The sequence below is a fragment of the Octopus bimaculoides genome, chromosome 1 (genome assembly GCF_046866305.1).
Source record: "Octopus bimaculoides isolate indiv1 chromosome 1, ASM4686630v1, whole genome shotgun sequence".
NCBI lineage: Eukaryota > Metazoa > Mollusca > Cephalopoda > Octopoda > Octopodidae > Octopus > Octopus bimaculoides.
Genome location: NC_142928.1, coordinates 154,599,850 through 154,622,263, shown reverse-complemented (window position 1 = coordinate 154,622,263; position 22,414 = coordinate 154,599,850). Strand labels below are relative to the sequence as shown.

Genomic DNA, 22,414 nt, shown 5'->3' with positions numbered 1-22,414 from the left:
ACAAAGTTCAGCCCCGACCACAACCAACAGACTTATTTTAAGTGTGGCCTATGAATGATACCATTTTGTATACACACACTCACACACACACACACACACACACACACACACACACACACACACACACACACACACACACACGTATATATATATATATATATATATATATATATATATAAATCACTTCAGTCAATATCCGGAAGATGATCAAAAGCTCGATGATAAATAAATTAATTTTAGTGTATTTGATACATTTGGTAAGTTTTATCCCAAATATAAACCAAATTTATCAGTTCGTTTCTATTTTATATACAACTACAGTAAAGAGCGACGATGTGACTATGAGCGCCCTTTCAAATTCAATAACTCTTATTCAAATATTTTTTACTGTGATTTTATCTCACCATCATTCTTACTTCCTAGAATTGCTTTTTCATTTCATTGTATTATCATTGTTTTAACTCTGTTGTATTTTTTTAATGACTCTAAAATTGCTGCATTTTATTTGTTAAAACACATTGGTAACAAAAATGTTCATACCTTTCAATAATCAGCAAAAGGTTCTATAAAGTTTAAAAAGTCACAACGTATGCCTTCAATTTCTAAAGGTAAAGGAGTTCAAGCAGCAATTAAACACTTCAAATTAATCTAAATCTGTCACCTACAGTCGCAAACTAATAACAATACAATTTATATATCGTATAAAACTATAGTTTCTTTACTTAAATATAGTGGTAACAAATTGAATAGGAAGGAACTCTTGAATTACCTTAATAAATATAATTCTAATAAGTTTATGAAAACAGTCAGTCTTACATTGATTATTTTTTATTTTACGAATTAAACAAAATTGTAAAGAAAATATTAAAACATAACACAAGATATTCATATGTTGCAACAAAGTTTTATTGATATCAATTTCAATGTGTCCGAATATTGAGGACGCTAAAAAAATTGTCAAGTTTCCAGTTAACATTAGCCAGTAGAATTTCCGAAAAGTCTTGTCGTTTGTGTGATTTCAAAATTAAAATCTGTGCATGTTCATCCAGCGCCCATTGAAGTCCATCTCATAGTGAGACATATCAAAGAATCTTTCTGGGTAGTCGTAGAACCTATGTCCCCAGCTGTAGTTATGGTAGGGATAATGGTTATAGTAATGGCTCCCTCTGTGGTAATGGTCATAACCAAAGAAAGGATGGGAGTAATGATTGTACATGTCCATCCAGTTACCATCGAAATCCATTTGGTAATGGGACATATCATAGAACATGTCGTAATAGTTGTGGTACCTACGTCCCTGACTGTAACTGTGGTAAGGGTAGTAACCCGAATGATGATAACCGTGGTAGCCACTGAATGAATGGAAAGGATGATAGCCATGATCATACATGTTCATCCAGTGCCCATTGAAGTCCATCTGGTAGTGGGACATATCAAAGTACCTTTCTGGGTAGTTGTAAAATCTATGTCCCCAGCTGTAGTTAGAGTAGGGATAATAATTGTAGTAGTTGCTCTCCCTATAGTAATGGTTGTGACCAAAGAAAGGATGGGCATCATGATTATACATGTCCATCCAATGACCATTAAAATCCATCTGGTAATGGGACATATCAAAGAATCTCTCGGGATGGTACATATGACGGAAATTCATATATGGACAATACATATAACGCCTGTAATAGTTGTCATATGGGCTACAGTGACGTCCGTATCTGTCCATGTATCGGCCATACATGTCCATTTGGTAGTGGGACATGTCCATGAATCTCTCAGGACAGAACCCGTAACGACCATAGTAGTAGCTAGGGTTGTAGCCATGTCTTGAAGAATTAAACATGTAGGAGTAGGGGCTAGAGTAGTGTCCGTGCATGTCCATCCACCTTCCATACATGTCCATCTGATAACCGGACATATCCATAAACATATCTGGGAAATTCATGAAATAATCAAATCTATGGAACCTATCGAAATCATGGGAATTGTGATTGTTGTACATAGATCTACCATAGTACCTATCTTGGTCATGATATCTGCCATAGAAGCCATAGGATCTGGGATCAACCATTCTTCCATAAGAATCCATGTATCTGCCATGGAAGTCCATTGACATCATGTGCATTGGTTCCATTCTACCGTTGTACCTGTGCCCGAACATTTCGGAAGAGAATTGGTTACCAAACTTTGTGTCTGAAATTGAAGGATAAATGCAGGAATTAGTGAAAAGTACAAAAGAATATTTATTTTCTGACGGTTTTCTGTGGGTCTAAATACGTATATAATACTTATGTTCAAATACCTAACTATTTCCCCTCACTTTGTAATATTTCCTTACGTATACAAATGCTACCATCTACCATTATATTTGCTTTCTGAACATTAGATTGTTATAAGAGTTCTACCAACAAGAAATTTAAATATTAAAACTTCATTTCTTGTCATTTTTACATCCAATGCAAATTACTACCTGATCATGCTGACTTTTTAATAAGGTATCACTGCTAATTAAACTTTAGAAATGAAACTTTCTCCACTGGTTAAATAAACTAGTCAACTCTAATATTATGAAAAATATATACACATATATATTCATGCATATGTATGCGTATGCATATATATCTCTCTATATATATATATGTATAAATATATATATACATGTATGTGTGTATTTATGTATATATGAATGTATCTATCCATCTATCTATCTATATATCTATATATATATATATATATATATATATATATATATATATATATATATATATATATATATATACATACATACATACATACATACATACATACATACATACATACATACATACATACATACATACATACATGTATGTATGTATACACACATATACACACACATACAAAAAAGAAAACACCAACAGATGAAGTTGGTTATAATGTGACCGATAGGTTAAAAGAATATTGGTGAAACTTAAAAATTAAAACAGTCACCAAATAAAAACACAACCGAACATATATCGTTGTATGGGACCACGATGAAATAACATGCTCTGGAAATTAGCTGCCCATGGATACCAGTGCGGTTAGTAAAATACAAGAGAAAGAGGACGTCTATGAATCATTGATAAGGGATTTGCAAATCCAATACCCAAGGTATACTTTCAGCTTTATATTTATTATTATTGGAGCAATAATTTATGTACCAATCCATCTAGAGCAAAGTTTGGCTCAACTTAGTTCTCGGGGAGAGAACACAACTTCTTCATACCCTACAAATGATCACAACATCTGGGACTATGACATTTTTATAAAACCTTCTTAAAATTTAAAGATAATGAACAAAACAAGACGCTTTCCTTCACAACTTTGCGACCAAGCAAGTGGCCGGTCAGAATTAACTCAAAATTAAAAAAGAGAAAGGGAACATACATGCACAAAATTGCAAACATGATGGCTGTCCCTTCGCAGACGAGTATGACCATCACTGAGAAATTATCTTATCCTAGATACTTAGGACAATGGCTGTCAGCAAGTACTCGCGCTGAAATCAAAAGTGAATAAATAACAGAGCTAAGATTCTACAAAAGCCAGAAACAAGCATGAACAAGATCACCGGCCTCGCAATAAGACGCTTGTTATTTTAGGAATTTACTTCTCCTAGAAAGAGGTCTAAGCAAAGACTAAGGTATTTCAATCTTCATACTGTTGGATGGCCGTTGACTCTTGAGTTCATCTGTTCTTTGTGTAATTTTGTTTTTCGTTCTGCAAGATATCCAAGTAGTCGGCGACGACCAGACCATGACACAGGTTGTAGTGAGTTACGTTTCCAGTCGTATCAAAAGTAACCTGACATATACATATTTTTAACTGGCACTCCGTCGGTTACAACGGCACAGGCTGCAGCTGGTCCGAAGGCAACAGCCTACTCGGAAAATTAACGTGCAAGTCACTGAGCACACCATGGACACGCGTATCTCTAACATTGTTCTCGGAGAAACTCAGCGTGACACAGAATATGGCAAAGCTGGACCTTTGAAATACAGCTGGCTTTGAAATACAAGTGGTTCCTTAGAAATACAGCTGGCCCTTTGAAATACTACACATTTTTGCCAACTGGGTGGACTAGGGTAACGTGAAATAGAGTGTCCTGATCAAGGACACAACGCACCGCCAGGTATCGAACTCACGATCTTACGATCGTAAGGTTGCAAGTTCAACACCTGGTGATACTAAACGAGTCACTCCCCTTTTTCTATCTGCAATTGAGATAACAGCAGCTGTTTTACCATTTTACTTTTTTACTTGTTTCAGCCATTTGACAGCGGCCATGTGGGACACTGCCTTTTAGTTGAATTAGTCGAACCCAGGACTTATTCTATCGGGCTCTTTTGCTGAACCACTGTTACGGGGACGTAAACACACCAACATCGGTTGTCAAGCGATGGTGAGGGAGAAACACAGACACACAAATACTTTTATATATATATACTTTTATATATATATAGCCCGAGGCTATAGTAGAAGACACTTGCCCAACGTGCTTCGCAGTGGGACTGAACCCGGAACCATGTGGTTGTGAAGCAAGCTTCTTACTACACAGCCACCCCTGCGCCTGTGTTTGTTTACATTTGTCTGAAATCTTTTGTTTTAACAAGTTTTTTTAACTGACACATAGAAGATATTTAAGGCTATAGCTGTTTCTTTCTATGAGCAACAAAAGCTATAAAAACGTTGCTAGAACTATTAGGTTGGTCGATATGCCAGTTTATAGTATTTAATATTCACTAACTATAAGGCGGCGAGCTGGCAGAAACGTTAGCACGCCGGGCGAAATGCTTAGCGGTATTTCGTCTGCCTTTACGTTCTGAGTTCAAATTCTGCCGAGGTCGACTTTGCCTTTCATCCTTTCGGGGCCGATAAATTAAGTACCAGTTACGCACTGGGTCGATATAATCGACTTAATCCGTTTGTCTGTCCTTGTTTGTCCCCTCTGAGTGTAGCCCCTTGTGGGCAGTAAAGAAATTAGAAACGTTAGCACGCCAGGCGAAATGCTTAGCAGTATTTCGTCTGTCGTTACGTTCTGAGTTCAAATTCCGCCGAGGTCGACTTTGCCTTTCATCCTTTCGGTGTCGATAAATTAAGTACCAGTTGCGTATTAGGGTCGATCTAATGGACTGACCCTCTCCCCATAAATTTTGAGCCTTGTGCCAAGAGTAGAAAAGAATATTTACTATCTATTGCTTGCTACTTTCATACATTTAGTTTCCAGCGTAAAATACGAGTGATAAGCAAATCAGTTCCATTAGATTCAAACTCAATACAAAAAACAAATAATCTGCACAAAATTCTTCACCATTTTCTATCTTTTTTCCTCTGTTACTTGTTTCAGTCACTAGACTGCAGGCATGCTGGGATACCACCTTCACGAATTTTAAGTCGAACGAATCGACCAAAGTACTTATTTTAAAACCTGATAATATTTTCTCGGTCTTTTTTCCCGAACCGATAGCTTAGAAGAACTTAAATACACTGACGCCGTTTGTCAAGCGGTGGTGGGTGACAAACACAGACACACACACACACACACACTTTCGTTTGGCCCTATTCTGTTTATTGTTTTGTCCCTCGTCCGTTTACTATCAGTCTCGTCTCGAACCCGTCTCGTCTTGTTATGCTTTTGTCCAATTCCCGGCAAGTTTCTTGCCGCTGCTTCCAGAGTGGAAGCAATATTATCGATAATGGCAGAAATTGCGCTTTGACCCTCTGGCCGATAACTGAAGAGGAATTAGTGACCTTCTGTGTATTTAGTATATATTCATATGGGATCTTTCTGATTTGGCGGACACCATTTTTTATTTAGTGTGTTTTCTACCGAAACACTTTAAAACTTCGTATACTTGTATATTTTGTCTTATAGAACAGAGAACAAATTTTATATTCGAAGTTATTTCATATTAAAAGTTGTTGTATTTCGGTAATTTCAACCAATCACTGACGTCTATTGAGGTGAAAACAATTACTGCTGTGGATTGTCAACAAGACGTTGTGGCGGTGTAATGGGATCTTTTCCCTTGAATAGAATTAGTGCCGTTGTTTGTCAACAACGACTATCGGCGGTACTGTTATTTATGACATCGTTCGTGCGTTTGTACTGGTTTTAGCTTTTGGGTTTTAGGGTTAGTGTTCGGGTTTTAGAGTTAGGGTTAGGGTTAGAGTTAGGGTTATGAGTATTTTTGCCAAATTTGGTGCAAATCTGTTCAATACACCGCCACAAATTTTTCACCAAATTTGGCAAAAATACTCATAACCCTAACCCTAACCCAAAAACCCTAACCCTAACCCTAACCCTAACCCTAACCCTAACCCTAACTCTAAAGCCCGAACGCTAACCCTAAAACCCTAAAGCTAAAACCAGTACAAACGCACGAACGGTGTCATAAATAACAGTACCGCCGATAATTGTTGTTGACAAACAACGGCACTAATTTTATTCAAGGAAAAAGATCCCATTACACCGCCACAACGTCTTGTTGACAGTAATTGTTTTCACCTCAATAGACGTCAGTGATTGGTTGAAATTACCGAAATACGACAATTTTAACACGAAATAAAATTTAAAATATAAACTTTTCTCAACAACACTAAGAGTAAAAGATGTTTTATATGACACATTCTACCAGTATCCCAAGTTTGAAAGTGTTTCGTTAAGAAAACAAGTGGCGTCCGCCAAATCAGAAAGATCCTTCATATGTTCATTTACTACACGTTTTTATGAATTATATATATACAGGTAGGCGTAGGAGTGGCTGTGTGGTAAGTAGCTTGCTTACCAACCACATGGTCCCGGGTTCAGTCCCACTGCGTGGCATCTTGGGCAAGTGTCTTCTACTATAGCCTCGGGCCGACCAAAGCCTTGTGAGTGGATTTGGTAGACAGAAACTGAAATAAGCCCGTCGTATATATGTATATACATATGTATGTGTGTATGTGTTTGTGTGTCTGTGTTTGTCCCCCCAACATCGCTTGACAACCGATGCTGGTGTGTTTATGTCCCCGTAACTTAGCGGTTCGGCAAAAGAGACCGATAGAATAAGTACTAGGCTTCTAAAGAATAAGTCCTGGGGTCGATTTGCTCGACTAAAGGCGGTGCTCCAGCATGGCCACAGTCAAAAGACTGGAACAAGTAAAAGAGTAAAAGAGTAAAAGAGTAAAAGAGGTATGTCATATTTTCAGCTTGTTGTCTTTTTATTTAATGTATGTATGTATGTATGTATGTATGTATACGACAAGTGTCTTTCAGTTTTTATCTACCAAATCCACTCACAAGACTTTTGTCGGCCTGAGGCTACAATAGCAGACACTTGTCCAAAGTGCGAAGCATTGTGATTGAACTCGGAAACATGTAGTTGGGAAGCAAACAGGAAAGTAAATAATATTTTTGTGGTCGTATATTAATGAAGTAGTATAAAATATGCTGAATAATTTAAGTTTTCCATTTTTTAAGTACTATGGAAATGTTATCCTACATGTAAGAAATCTCTCTCTCTCTCTCTCTCTCTCGCTCTCTCTCTCTCTCTCTCTCTCTCTCTGTCTCTCGCTCTCTGTCTCTGTCTCTCGCTCTCTCTCTCTCTCTCTCGCCCTCTCTCTCTCTCTCTCTCTCTCTCTCTCTCTCTCTCTCTCTTTTTTTCTGTCTCTGTCTCTCTCTCTCTCTCTCTCTATTTCTCTCTCTTTCTCTCTCTTCCCTTCTCTTCTCTATTGCTGAACAATTCACGATATAGAATGAAGAAAAAAATTCAAGAATCCCTTTTGAACTATGACCTATCTTTTCTCGATGACATACATCACTTCGTAAAATGTTAAATTTAGCTTAATTTATTTGTCTCATGTTATGATGTGTTGACAATTCCAAAGGATGATGAAATATGCTAAACATAGCTATCAATGAGTAGATACTTTAAGAAATTTATAATATGTAGAAAACAAATTAAATGTATATGCTCTGTACCCTTTCGTTATTTTTTACTCTAAATTCCAAACTTTGAAACTTGGCTCAACTTAGTTTAATCTAGAAGAAATTGTCCCCACTATAATAATTAGTGTCCATGAAAGCATCACGTGTTTAGATAATATCAAAATTATCTGTTAATTTGTGTGTTAAAAGTCACTAAAATGCATTATTGTTGAATAGGAATTAATTACAAACTAGCGATTATGAAATTGAGTTGAAAACAAACTAATGTAAGAGAGAAATTAATTTATGAAAGGAAACATGCATGATTAGGATGTACTGGACGTTACATTTGCAAAATGTAAAGAAGAAAATATATTCATAAAGAATTCTTGCAATTCCGCCCAATAAAAGATTAAAAGAATATGTTTTATCATTTAACATTCAAATGCAAAGAGATAGATATGAATTAACATTGAAACGATAAAATATCGAAAACATCGATCATTTACTAAATGAAGGAATTTAGCTACGCTTTGATAAATTGCTTTGTAGAATAATAATAAATTAGTCTCACCTTAACGAACAAGATTTGAAGCCAGCGAAGAACAGGCAAGAACGGTTGTTCTCGAAAGCAATATTTTACAGTTGAAACTTACCACTTTATATACTTTTGTATGATAATTAACAAGGTGTGGTAATTTAATTAGTTAATTATATGAGAAGTATTTAACGAATGTATATTAAATGAATTGCGAAACAGAGTAATTTTAATTACTTTAATGGAATCAAAAAACATCTTTAGTTTGTATATATTACTAAGTATGTGGTATTTACGTATATAGTAAAAGTCATTTCAATTTCATCTGTATGATTCATCATTCTTTCTTTATTAAATGATCACCATTGCCCTGTTGCTGGAATGAAGCTATTTTCCATTGATATAACTGGTTTTGCAATTAGTGTTATCCACTTGAAATATTTCAAACCTATGCCGAAGAGACAAATAGATTATTTTCTAATTTAGTACTTACTTATTGCATACTCGGAAATAATTTCAATTATTACAACACTAAATGTTTAATTTTTAAAGAGATAAATTCTCGTATAGATATTTCATATCGGTTTATCTTTCTTCTCGACCTAGTTTCGTTCACGGAAAAAATGTTTCTGTGGCAGTTTTTACTGTTGAAATACTGACACGTTGTAGTATCCGAGTCCATAAAATATATTCCACAGTACACCTGTATATGATATCCTAAAAGTTATATTTTTATTCATCTACAAGAAGTAATAGTAGACTACCAATATAAACAACAATGTTTTTTTTTATCAAATTTTATAAAGAACAAGGCTAAAATACTAAATTTCAACTAAATCTAAGATAACTTTTTAACCACAAACATTATTTCACCGTCTTCAAAACCACAAAATATACTTTCAAACAAATTAAGGTTTCAAAGAAAAGAAAGTCAAAATATTATACAAAATATTATAGAGCATGTAATTTTATTTTTTATGTTTATTATTTTGCAGGACATCTTAAGTAGTATAATGCACATCTGTTCCAAAATACCAAACCTCTTATTATTTATCGGCGAGCTTGTAGAATCGTTAGCACGCCGGGGGAAATGCTAAGCAGTATTTCGTCTGTTGCTACATTCTGAGTTCAAATTCTGCCGAGGTCGACTTTGCCTTTCATCCTTTTGGGGGTCGATGAAATAAGTACCAGTTACGCACTGGGGTCGATGTAATTGACTATCCCCATTCCCCAAGATTTTCATGGCCTTGTGCCTAGAGTAGAAACAATTATTTATCGACGTTAAGGCGACAAGCTGGCAGAGTCGTTCGCACGTTGGACGAAATGCTTCGCGGTATTTCGCCCATCGCTAAATTCTGCTGTTAGCACACCGGAAAAATTGCGTAGCGGTATTTTGCCTGTCTTTAAGATGTGTTCAAATACCGTTGTTGTCGATTTTGTTTTTCAACCTTTGAGAGTCGATGAAATAAGTGCCTGTCGGGCACTAGAATCCAAATAATCGACCCATAAATTTTAGGCCTTGTGTCTATAATAGAAAGGATTATTTATCTACGCTTTAAGGTGGTGAGCTGACAGAATCGTTAGCACGCCGGGCAAAATGCTTAGCAGCATTTCGTCTGTCTTTATGTTCTGAGTTCAAATTCCGCCATGGTCGACCTTGCCTTTCATTCTTCCGGGATAAATAAAATAAGTGCCAGTTGAGCACTGGGGTTGACTCAACCCCTTCCCCGAAATTGTTGGCATTGTTCCAAAATTTAAGACCATTATATATCTTTTTAAATAAGAATACAACGAAGGGAGAATACATGAATATTCTTAGGTCTTTTATGTCAAATGCACAATCTATGGAGTATCTGTAGGACAGAAATGAAAAAGTGACAGTGAAAAAGTTTTTGTACTTCATGTCATTATCATTATTACCATTTGGTAGAATCGTTAACGGTATTTTGCCCCGTCTTTACGTTCTGAGTTCAAATTCCGCAGGGGTCAACTTTGCCTTTCATCCTTTCGGGGTTGATAAGTTAAGGACCAGTCAAGTACTGGGTTCGATGTGATCAACTTACTCCTCGCCTACCTATTGTAGACAGGATTATTGTCACTATCATGAGCTGGTGACGGCGTCATCGGCACCAATACTGACATAGGAGTACTATTAGGAAGGCTGTTGACTTTCCTGTGTTCGTCCGCCTTTTGACAGATTTTGTTTTTCTTTTCCTGCTTGATGTCCAAATAGAAAGTAAAATACCCTCCTCACAATCTATGAGATTGCCGGTTTAGTCGCCGACGGTGAGAGTTTTATGGATATTGATTTGACATCATTAATCCCACCGTTATGATTTCTCACTTTTTGTCACAGTGAGGGTAGAGAAGCGAATATAAGGCAAATATGAGGCACGTGAGAAAAGAAAGTATGGATTTTCAAAATATTATCTGAATGCCACATAATTGCCTATAGTGGAGGATCTGGGTGGTCGTATCGGTGGAGAGAAGTGGTGAAATCTATCGTTCTGGGTGTTAGAAAACAAAAACATAGCAGCAAAATAACAGGGTATCCATAGCAACCTCATCATCATCGTCATCATCAGAAACGACCACGTGTGTAAAATAAAAGACCACGGTTGTGGCTAACAAGAGGGAAAATATAAGAAAACTTAACTTCTGCAGATTCTGGGATGGTAAGGTAATCGACGCAAAGGTCGATTAACAAGTGGTATAATTTCAAGAAAGCCTTTAAAAGTAACTACTAGTTAAGCGAGAAAAGGGAGTGCGGTATGGAAAAGTGGTTAAGTCTATACATTCGAGGTGTGGGGGATGCTTATATGCGTATGGATAATAAACCAAACGCAAACATCGAGAATAGAAACTGATATGACAACAGACTAGATAACTTACGTAATTATAGGAACCGTCAAAGCTACACTCTGGAAGACCAATTCCTAAGAAAAAATATAGTTTATAAATATTGCGTGATAACACATAAAAAAAAATGTTATTATATGGGTGCTTGTTGCACATAATTTAAGTCAAGATAACATAACCATACCCCTGCCTTTAAGTACACAAGGAAAGAAAACGTCAGATCACTGAGCATATTTGAAATCTCAAAGAGAATAATATCAAATACTAGAGAATGGTTTGTAGGCGCACTAAGTTATAATGGAGGGAATTCCAAATTCCAAATGCACGTTATGCTCAAAGAGATGTTGCAGATTCTCAAATGCGACCCTAACTCATTAAATAAACATGGTTAATAAACATAATTAGCGTACCCCTGATAAGAATAGATAAATTCAATTTCCTTTGTTACTTTCCTATTAGTTATATCGAGTAACATATAACATTGTGCGTAATCGTCTACAAATTAACATGTATTAGAAGTAGACACTAAGATAATGTATCATATTTTATTGATTCTTCCACCCCATCTTTGCTTTACTTAATAATTAAGCCCACTACACTCCGTTCCGAAAAGTTTTTGAAATTCACTATAAGATCATATCTTGACCCGGATTTTCCGAAACTAAAATAACATATTACTCCGTCTAATAACTTCTCTTTTGAATATATGTAGATATATGTGTATGTATCTATGTATATGTCTCCACTGTCGTTTTTTTGTTCCCAGCTTTGACCCTCCATCAATCCAAAATTTTATTTTAGAATTTATGGGGGCAACTGTCTTTGAAGAATCATATTGTCGTTCAATGCTCGAAATGAGAAGTAGGTAGACAGCCGACAACTGATGAAGGGTCCTTTCTCTGTGTTTACTTGTCCTGTTTTCCATTTTTATCTCGTTGTTTATGTATTTCACTCGTTTTTCACTCGTTTGTTTACGTATTTCATGTTATTTGCACCGTTGGTGACGTCCTGTACCCATATATGCATGTGTGTATGTGTGTGTGTGTGTGTGTGTGCGTGTGCATGTATATATGTATATATATATATATATAAATATATATATGTATGTATTATATATTATTTATTATTTAATTGAACGCGACGCATCCATTTCCAAGTAAGTTTATCTTCACCTTTTTGATGCGATTCTCTAATCTTTACTGTTTTCTTCCTCCATCCTTCACTAATTCATTTTTCTCCCCTCCCTCCTTTACCGTTTTCAACCTGTCTCTCTCTCCCCTCTTTCTCTTTCTCTCTCTCTCTCTCTCTCTCTCTCGTTGCTCACACGTGACCATCGGCCATCTTTTCCTCACGTGATCATCTTTCTTTTCCTGCACGGACGTTTAAAAGAACGGACGTGTTTTTTTTTCTCTCTCTCTCTCTCTTCTATCTTTTTTCTTTTCAAAAAGATGTTTCTCCCAGCATTCACTATTTTTCTCTGACTCTCCGTGTTTGTTTTCGTTTGGTTTCTTAGTATGTCTCCACTGTCTTTTTTTTCCCAACTTTTACCCTCTATAAATCCTAAATTTTATTTTAGAATTTATGGGAGCAACTATCTTTGTAGACTCATATTGTCGTTGAATGCTCGAAATGGCGAGTAGACAGACAGCCGACAACTTATGAAGGGTCCTTTCTCTGTGTTTATTTGTCCTGTTTTCCATTTTTATCTCGTTGTTTATGTATTTCACTCGTTTGTTTACGTATTTCATGTTATTTGCACCGTTGGTGACGTCCTGTACCCATATATACATGTATGTGTATGTATATATATATATATATATATATATATATATATATATATAAATCTTTAGTTAAATATATTCTATAAGAATATTATATACTGAATTTACAGTGAGTGCTCTTTTGTATCAAAGTATTAATACAATTAAAGTATTCATACATTTAATACGAGCGATTATATATAATATGTAATATATTGTGAAATAATATCAGGAAATTAATATCAGAAAAATTCTTCAGAGAGATATATACATGTGTAGAATAATTATTGTATTATGAATATAAATATATTTAAGCATATATGTTAATATGTATAAGTATAAATATATAATAATAATAAATATGACAGTTTAAAATTTAATAGTTTGTATCATATATTATTTATTATTTAATTGAACGAGACGCATCCATTTCCAAATAAGTTTATATATATATATATATATATATATATATATATATATATATATATATATATATATATATATATATATATATATATATAATACAGAATGGGACAAGAACGCAAAACATCCAGACAGTTAGGTGATACAAGAAAGGAACAAAACATACAGATAGACGATACAAAGAAAACACGGACATGTCATTCGGAGTTTTCTCTCTTCAGTCGAGATCCAGAATAACTTTGTAATTTCGGCTGGTTATTCTCGATTATTGCTCCAATCTGGCCAGCCCCAAGGAAAAACTAAGCTAAGAGCATTAGATTCCCTGGGGAAAAGCAGCGAATGTATACAAAAACAAGGACGGAAAAAAACGAACAATGTTACACAAATACAATAGGAATAATAACGGGACATAACAAAGGATGTCTTTCGACTGGACAGATAGATTTAAGCAGGCGTATATGGAAATAAGGCCTTACAGCCAGGATACAAGATTTCACAGGCACAGGGAGAAATAACGATATGTGTGTGTGTGTGTGTGTGTGTGTGTGTGTGTGTGTGTGTGTGTGTGTGTGTGTGTGTGTGTGTGTATTTATAGATTTATACCAAAATTTGGTAAAAATATTGTATCTGTTATCAAACGTACCAAAATTCTTATTAATTTGACCATTAACTTATGTAAAATAATATATTTTTAATATTTTAAATACCTAACGGTTTTTTCTTCGGTCTGAGTTTTTATTTACTTTCAGAAGTCCAACGGTTTTTTTTTTTAATGTACAGCGTCCCGTACTGGTTCGTTATCTAATTTCATAGGATAACATCACAAATTAGCATCACTTCTCATTTACTCTGTCTTCTAACGGTTTCAAGACCGATATGCTATACAGTTTCATTACGTATCATGTCTTTTCAACTTGTTTATTTACATGTAACTCTTGGACAACTATGAATGTTGTCTATTTTTACTGTCTGCTATGAATTAATCTGATCCTGAAGAGATACAATATTCCATATTTTATAATATGCATGAATTGATCTGGATATTGCATCGAAATGATCATAGGTCATAATAAAGTTTTTACAATTGATCATCTTTTAGCTCTTATTTAAATCGATACATATATATATATATATATATATTATATATTATATACACATATATATGTATGTATGTATGTTTGTATATGTGTGTGTGCGTGCGTGCGCGTGTGTGTTCTATGTATTTATGTATGCATATGCATAAATATATGTGATACATTTCATTTGATATAATTTTACTTATATACATGTAATTTTACGATATACATACATCGGTCGGAAGCATGTAATTGCATAGTAATCTTAAAAGATGATCATTTTTGCAGTTCATTCTATCTTGGTTTATATTTAACAACAGAAACGAAAATACAATTTTATCACAAGTAACATACACCATGTCAGTAACTGCCTATAGTAGTCACTTATTTAAAAACATCCGATAAAAAAAAAAACCTCCAATGATTATTGAAGAGGCACTGAGCAATAAAACAGAGATGGAGACCTAATATTTATAGCTTGTTTAACCCCTTTCCACTTGATCTCAAACTATACGAAATTTAGTAGAAATAATATGTCTGATCAGTAGTTATGAAGTTTGGGAAAACCACTTTTCTCACTGTGGTATATATAATAAAAAACTAAGGGATAAATTCGGTTTATATTTCAGGGATTGGCACTAAGGAAACTTCCCTAAGAAGGTATTTGAGAATCTTTGGTTATCAGTTTGGTATTGATTAAGCTTTGAAAAGAATGGTTTCGCAGTAAATAGCTCTGTAATGTTGGTTAATTAATCAATCATCTGCGGGATCGATAAATGTACACACCTCAATATGCAACGGTTATGTTTTGCTAGACTATTTGAAACACGTATTGATAATAATCGTTGATAATACAAGTTCATATTTTATGCCTTTTCTTATAAACTCTATGAATAATACACCGAAACTAATTGATGATCAATTTCTACCTGTCACAAGAAATAGGTAACAACTTATACGAATTACACTAATATTGACTGAACAACTTCGTTAGCCTGGTTTCTTTTTGCATAGAATACTTATAGATATATTCAGATATTCGCCTAGATTTGTTTAATCATTATTTTTTATACACAGACACAGACAGACAGGCAGACAGGCAGATTTTAACCTCCTGAGGTTAAAGTCACAGTATCGTCGGTTCCTAGGGAACAGCCGTGTTTAGGTGGCGTTAAACGCTACTTGGCAGTATGAATACTGCTTACATATGTTATTGAAATTTTTCTTGACTAGCTAGTTTGCTTGTTGCAAGATCAGTGTCTGTTTGTCACCTATTTTTCTGTATAATGCGAACTGGAGTGAACGACTGCTATGTCTACCGGATGAGTATCCATCACCGAGGATGACCATAAGAAGGTCAAAACCGTACAGTCTGGTGGTCTCGGGGCTAAAATAGTAGGGAGTTCTCTTCCCGCTTGCAATATATATCAAGTGTAGAGTGCAGTGCATAACTAGCTGGAGGAGGTGTCCCCCTGGGGTTAACATGGCAGTATAATTTACTGGAAGTTCATCTCTATCGTAAAAGCAATAAAATAGACAACTAAAAAAAAATCAATAATATAGACTACTACTAAAAACAGCAATAATATAGATAACAACTAAAAAAGCCATCGTCTTCATCTCGAGGATTTCACCCGCAAACAAAATTTATATGAAATGACCATCAAGCGAATACACAAAGGGTTGTGGATCAACTCTTTCTATTTGATGTCATGTAATCGGACGATTTATACCAAGAATATCAACGAATATTACTGCCTCTTCATATTTCCTAATCTTTAATCCCCAAATCTTTGAACTCTACATCCTTACTTGCAGTTTTGCATTAATTCCGTCAGAATTAATTCCAGGAGAGGAATGATTATTCCTCTCCTCTCTATTTAACAATAAACATTGCTAAATCTATTGAAATTTCAACCTTTTTGCAATTAACACAAAGCAAAACTCACCATGTATATTTCCAACATCATATACATTCATGAGGCGGCGAGCTGACAGATAAGTTAGCATACCGGGGGAAATACTTAGCACTATTTCGTCCGTCTTCACATTCTGAGTTCAAATTCCACCGAATTGATTTTCATCCTATCGAGGTCGATAATACAAGTATCAGTCAAGCACTGGGGATCGATGTAATCGACTTATCCTCTCTCCTGAAATTACTGGCCATGTACCAAAATTTGAAATCAATATCATACTTGTCTATGCGGACTTAAGTGAAAGTATGATTGTGTATAATGTATAAGAAATTTTTGCTTAAGTCATCTAACGAAAAGATTTTGGTCATCAGTACGACATTTTCCTGACGTAGACTATGAAGGTAGTCGCTCATTAGCTTCAGCAAATCATCACTGAAATGCTTATTCTTCAATTACAACGGAAACCATCATTTCAGATCATGCTGTTCACATTGCAAATAACGGTTGCTAGACATCAGTACGAATCAACAATCAGTTCATCAGCTGAAATTATTAACAAAGCCAGTGATTTGTTAAGACTCAATGGTATGGGTACTGCTCACTGGCACAACACAACATACCGAAATACCCGTGTTCAAGAAATGTCTTGCACCAATGAGCCCTGTGTGTTATGAACACACTGCCGTTGTAAGAAGGAGTTGTGTACATCACAGACGTACACAACAGCGACTAACATATTTTCATTCAAATCTGCCAAAACGTATAAAGAATAGATATACAAATATTCAGATCTCGCTGTTCACAATCGAAATAAGGAATTTTTTATATAATCTTTATCATATTAGATATGCATAACCACCAAAGTGAAACTTGCTTTTCCATATTTTGAAATTACTATATAAGCTACATTTGTTGATCCACATTGGCCAACATTACATCTTATTTAGCTTTGGTCTATTAATAACACAGTTTTATGTGCAACAATTTAATCTATACCAAAACGATAACCAAAAATTCTCAAATACCTTCTTAGGGAAGTTTCCTTAGTGCCAATCCCTGAAATATACACCGAATTTATCCCTTAGTTTTTTATTATATATACCACAGTGAGAAAAGTGGTTTTCCCAAACTTCATAACTACTGATCAGATATGTTATTATTAGTCCGAATGTGCTTGATGCACGTTCAAACTGGGGGAACAAGCTACTCACTGCGTTTTGTCACGGAGAATATATCTCGCTTGTTAACAAATGGTGTATATACACCCAGATCAGCAATTCTTCAGTATCATGTTATTCCACTATTGCTCTTACTTCCTATCATTTACTATTATTTCTGTTCCTTCTCTTACAATCAAAACTAAGCTTCAACTATTTGTCGCATTTTTGAACGGCGCTAACATTGTGGTATTTTAGTCAAGAAAATTCATTTATAAAGACGTGTTTATATCTTTCAGGTGACAGCAAATAATCTAAAAAATGTAAATGCCAGAATGTATGTCCTCTATTTCTAAACTGAAAAGAGTTTAAACTGAAGTTAAACCATCAGTTTAATTTAACTCTGTTTCTTATCGTTGTGCACTGAATAGAGAACAATTTGTTGACCGCATCTTTGTCCTTACTTATCGTGAATGTGGAGAATTGCCGAAGTTTTTGAATTAGTATAATTCTAAGAAGCTTATGAAAATATTCAGCATTACATTGATCAATTGCATATTACGAAAAATAAAAAATTATAAAATACGGTATAAGGCATCTTTCGTTGCGACGATTTTTTATTGATATAAATTTAAATGAATCCAAATGCTGAGGACATTAAAGAAAATTTGTAATAAATTTCAAGTTAACATTAGCCAATAAGATTTCCGAAAAGTTTTGGTGTTTTTGTGATTACAAATATATTCATGTTCATCCAGCGTCCGTTGAAAGCCACCTGGTAATGAAACATATCAAAGAGTCTTACTGGGTAGACGTAGAACCTATGTCTCCAGCTGTAGTTATAGTAGGGATAATAGTTATAGTAGTGGCTCCCCCTGTGGTAATGGTTATAACCAAATAAATTATGGGAATAATGATTATACATGTCTATTCAGTTACCATAAAAACCCATTTGTTAATAGGACATATTCATCCAATAACCATCAAAATTCATCCAATAGTTGGACATGTTCATGAATCTCTCAGAATTGTTTTTAAAGTATTAATTCCGAAATGGACAGTTTCTATTACGCCTCTTACTGTTGTAATATGGATTACAGCGACATTCATTTCCGTCCATGTATTGGCCATTCATGTCCATCTCGTGCTTAAAGAAGTCCGAAATGCACAGTTTTTATAGCGCCCGTAGCAGAAGGAATATGGCTTGCAGTGACGACTATTTCTGTCCATGTATCAGCCATTCATGTCCATCTGATAATTGGACCGGTCAAATAATGCTTCGGGATAGTGCTTGAAGAAGTAAGTCCAAAACGGACATTTTTTATAACGCCCGTAGTAGTTGTAATATGGTTTGTAGTCACGACCATTTCTGTTCATGTATTGGCCATTCATGTCCATTTCGTTGTTGGACATGTCCGTAAATGTCCCAGAATTGTTCTTAAAGTAGTAATTCTGAAATGGACAGTACCTAGTACGCCTGTCATTGTTGTAATATGAGTTACAGTGACAACCATCTGTGTCCATGTATTGATCATTCATGTCCACCTGGCAGTTAGACAGGCTAAATAATGCCTCGGGATACTGCTTAAAGAAGTAATCCTAAAACGGACAGTTTATGTAACGCTTGTAAAAGTTGTAATATGCATTGCAGAGGGGACCATTTCTGTCCATGTATCGGATATTCATGTCTATCACGTTGTTGGACATGTCCGTAAATGTCCCAGAATTGTTCTTAAGACAGCAATTCTGAAATGGACAGTATCTAGTACGCCTGTTACTGCTGTAGTATAGGTTACAGTGACACCCATCTCTGCCCATGTACTGGTCATTCATGTCCATCTGGTAGCTGGACAGGTCAAATAATGTCTCAAGGTACTGCTTAAAGAAGTAATTCCAAAATAGAGAGTTTATATAACGCTTGTAAAAGTTGTAATGTGGGTTGTAGAGGCGACTATTTCTGTTCATGTATCAGCCATACATGTCCATTTGATAGTGAGACATGTCCATGAATTTTTCAGAATAGAACTAATTACGACCATAGCGGTAGCCAGGGTAGTAGCCATGTCTTGAAGTGTTGAACATATAACAGTAGGGGTTGGAGTTGTACCCTTGCATGTTCATCAACTTTCCATTCTTATCCATCTGATATCTGGACATATCCAGAAACCTCTCTGGGAAGTCCATGAAAAAACCGTGTCTATGGAACCTATCGTTATCATAGAAACCGTAATAGTTGTACATAGATCTACTGTAATATCTCTCATTGTCAGAATATCTGCCATAGAAACCATAGCACTTGGGATCTACCATTCTTCCATAAGAATCCATGTATCTGCCTTGGAAGTCCATAGACATATATATATGTGCGTGTATCTATGTTTGAAGACAGAGAAAGCAACATAAATGTATATGTCTATATATGTGTATGTATGTGTGCGTATAAATTTTGATTTATCAAAGCTACCATATTTAGTGGTTATCAATAGCTATAAGCTATAATCTATCCGTAGTAAGAAGAGACAAGTACGGAATAACTAACGAGAACTCAATAAATTCTGAAACTAAGTAAAGTCAATGACATTTTTCAGTCATTGAGAGATCAATAACAGCATGCATTTGCTTATTTTTGTCCAACGTTGCATGATGTCTGCAAAAAAAAAAAAAAAAGAAAAAGCAATTAAGCTTACTTTGTTACACATTTAATCTATCCATATACATTGTTTAGTACAATAACAATTAATTAATTGAATTTATAGCCAGCAAAGTATTATTTAGGTAAATAAAAATAATTGATTCATTGATTTCAGCACATTTATTAACTATAAATAATTACAAGCTTATATTTCTCTGTGGAATGAAGAATCAATCATGCGGTTACTTAAACGAACCCAGTAACATTCGAAACCAAGTCAAGCCAGAGGCCTTTTTTTCTGTTCGCAGTAGTTGTAAAAGTAGCAGTTTTTTTACATTAGTTAAAAGTCTTTGAAACGGCGGCAAAAATCATTAAGCTTACCTTAATACATATTTGAAGTTACAATTGTCTATGTAGAGCACAAGAGGTATAAAGACATCATTAACACAACTAGGTCGGTTGCTTTGTTAATTAATAACAGTTAATATTCAGTAATTTTTTTCTTCCTACATTTGGGTAAACTTGCGCGCACTAAAATACGATTAGAATTCATTATAAATACAAATACTGTACAGCAACTTTTCCACCTGTCCAAAGCACTCCACAGATTTCTCTACGAAGATAAATATAGGATTTGCTGATATATATACTAAATATATTTACTAAATAATATTTTCAGTTTTCACATAATTCTCCTTTTTTTTTTACCTTTAAAGTTATCGAGTTTTATCAGTTAAGTCTGTTTGTTGAGGTGGCTGAAATCTAAAATTATTGAGCAGAATTCAAATATCATCTAACGAATATGAAATATATTTCAAATAAAACTAAAGTAATCTAATAGTTTAGTTAATTTATGAAGAAAATGTTGCTTTTAAAAATATTGGACCATACATCTTACAAAATGTGATAAAATATATTTTAACGGAAACGCTGCAATACTGACCAATAGGTAACACCAGATAAATCAGAAAATACAGAAATATGTTTCAGGATATTAATGAAGATTAAAGAGGAAATATAAACTAGCAACGTAACAGCAAGTTAAAGAAAATATCGACCATTTACTAAATGAAGAGATTTTTACGGCAACAAATTTATGCTAAATTCCTATTCACAAAAGTAATAAAATTGTCTCACCTTAACAAGATTTGAAACCGTCGAAACAGTTGTTCTTCAAAGCAATGTTTTACAGCGGAAATTTTTCAATTTATATACTTTCATACGGATAAATATGAAGCTTAGATAATCTAATTTGTAAATTATATAAATATCTAACGAGTGTATAGTTAATTACTGGCTAAACAGAAATTTTAGTTACTTTCATGTGAGAAAAAAGTAAAGATTTCACTTTTTATATTTTACAAAATATGTACTGTTTACGTATATGGTAAAAGTCTTTTCATGTTTCTTCTGTATGATTTAATTAATTTTTCATCAATCTTCATTGCTGAAGCGAAACGATTTTCTATTGATATAATTGGGTTCACAATTAGTGTCATCCACTTGAAATATGTTCTACCTTAGTTGTAACATAATCATTACAACCTGAGAAATAAATTCAATTTTCACAATACATGATATTCAAATTTCTAAGGAGATAACAAATTCGGGATCTTTTCCTTTTCATGGGCAACTCGATTAATTAATTTTATTTAATTAAACACTTTGAAACTTCGTATACTGGTAGAATGTGTCATATAGAACATCTTTTACTCTTAGCGTTGTTGCGAAAAGTTGCTATTTACGAAGTTATTTTGTGTTAAAGTTGTTGTATTTCGGTAATTTCAACCAATCAATGACGTGTATTCAGTTGAATAAAATTACCGCTGTTTTGTCAGCAACAACTTCCGGCGGTGCATATTGCTGTCCTTCTAATACCAGAAAAGCTTTTTGCATTCAGTTTGAAAAAGCTGTTATAAAGTTGTTCGCTTCAATAATTTTCTGTAAAACAACAGTTCTGTTACAGTACACACTGCCAAGATCTGTATTGATAGCTTCTTCTTCAACAATACCTGATTTATCAACAACTTAAGGCTTTTACTTCTATTAAAATAACAAATTCCGCCGAAATCGACTTTGCCTTTCATCATTTTGGGGTCGATAAATTAAGTACCAGTTGCGTACTG

The 22,414-nt window shown here is 34.5% G+C and overlaps 1 protein-coding gene and 1 pseudogene across 1 annotated transcript; both read right to left on the bottom strand.

Moving 5' to 3' along the window:
• Positions 1 to 884: 884 nt before the first annotated feature.
• On the bottom strand, positions 885 to 8,560 carry LOC106875831 (uncharacterized). Its single transcript, XM_089360343.1, has 2 exons — positions 8,499 to 8,560; positions 885 to 2,187 (listed from the first exon to the last, which is right to left on the bottom strand). The coding sequence occupies exon 2, from the start codon at positions 2,153 to 2,155 to the stop codon at positions 1,025 to 1,027; it is 1,131 nt and encodes a 376-aa protein (XP_089216469.1). The 5' UTR covers positions 2,156 to 2,187; positions 8,499 to 8,560; the 3' UTR covers positions 885 to 1,024.
• Positions 8,561 to 19,255: 10,695 nt separating this feature from the next.
• Positions 19,256 to 20,011, bottom strand: LOC106882379 (uncharacterized; annotated as a pseudogene).
• Positions 20,012 to 22,414: the final 2,403 nt, after the last annotated feature.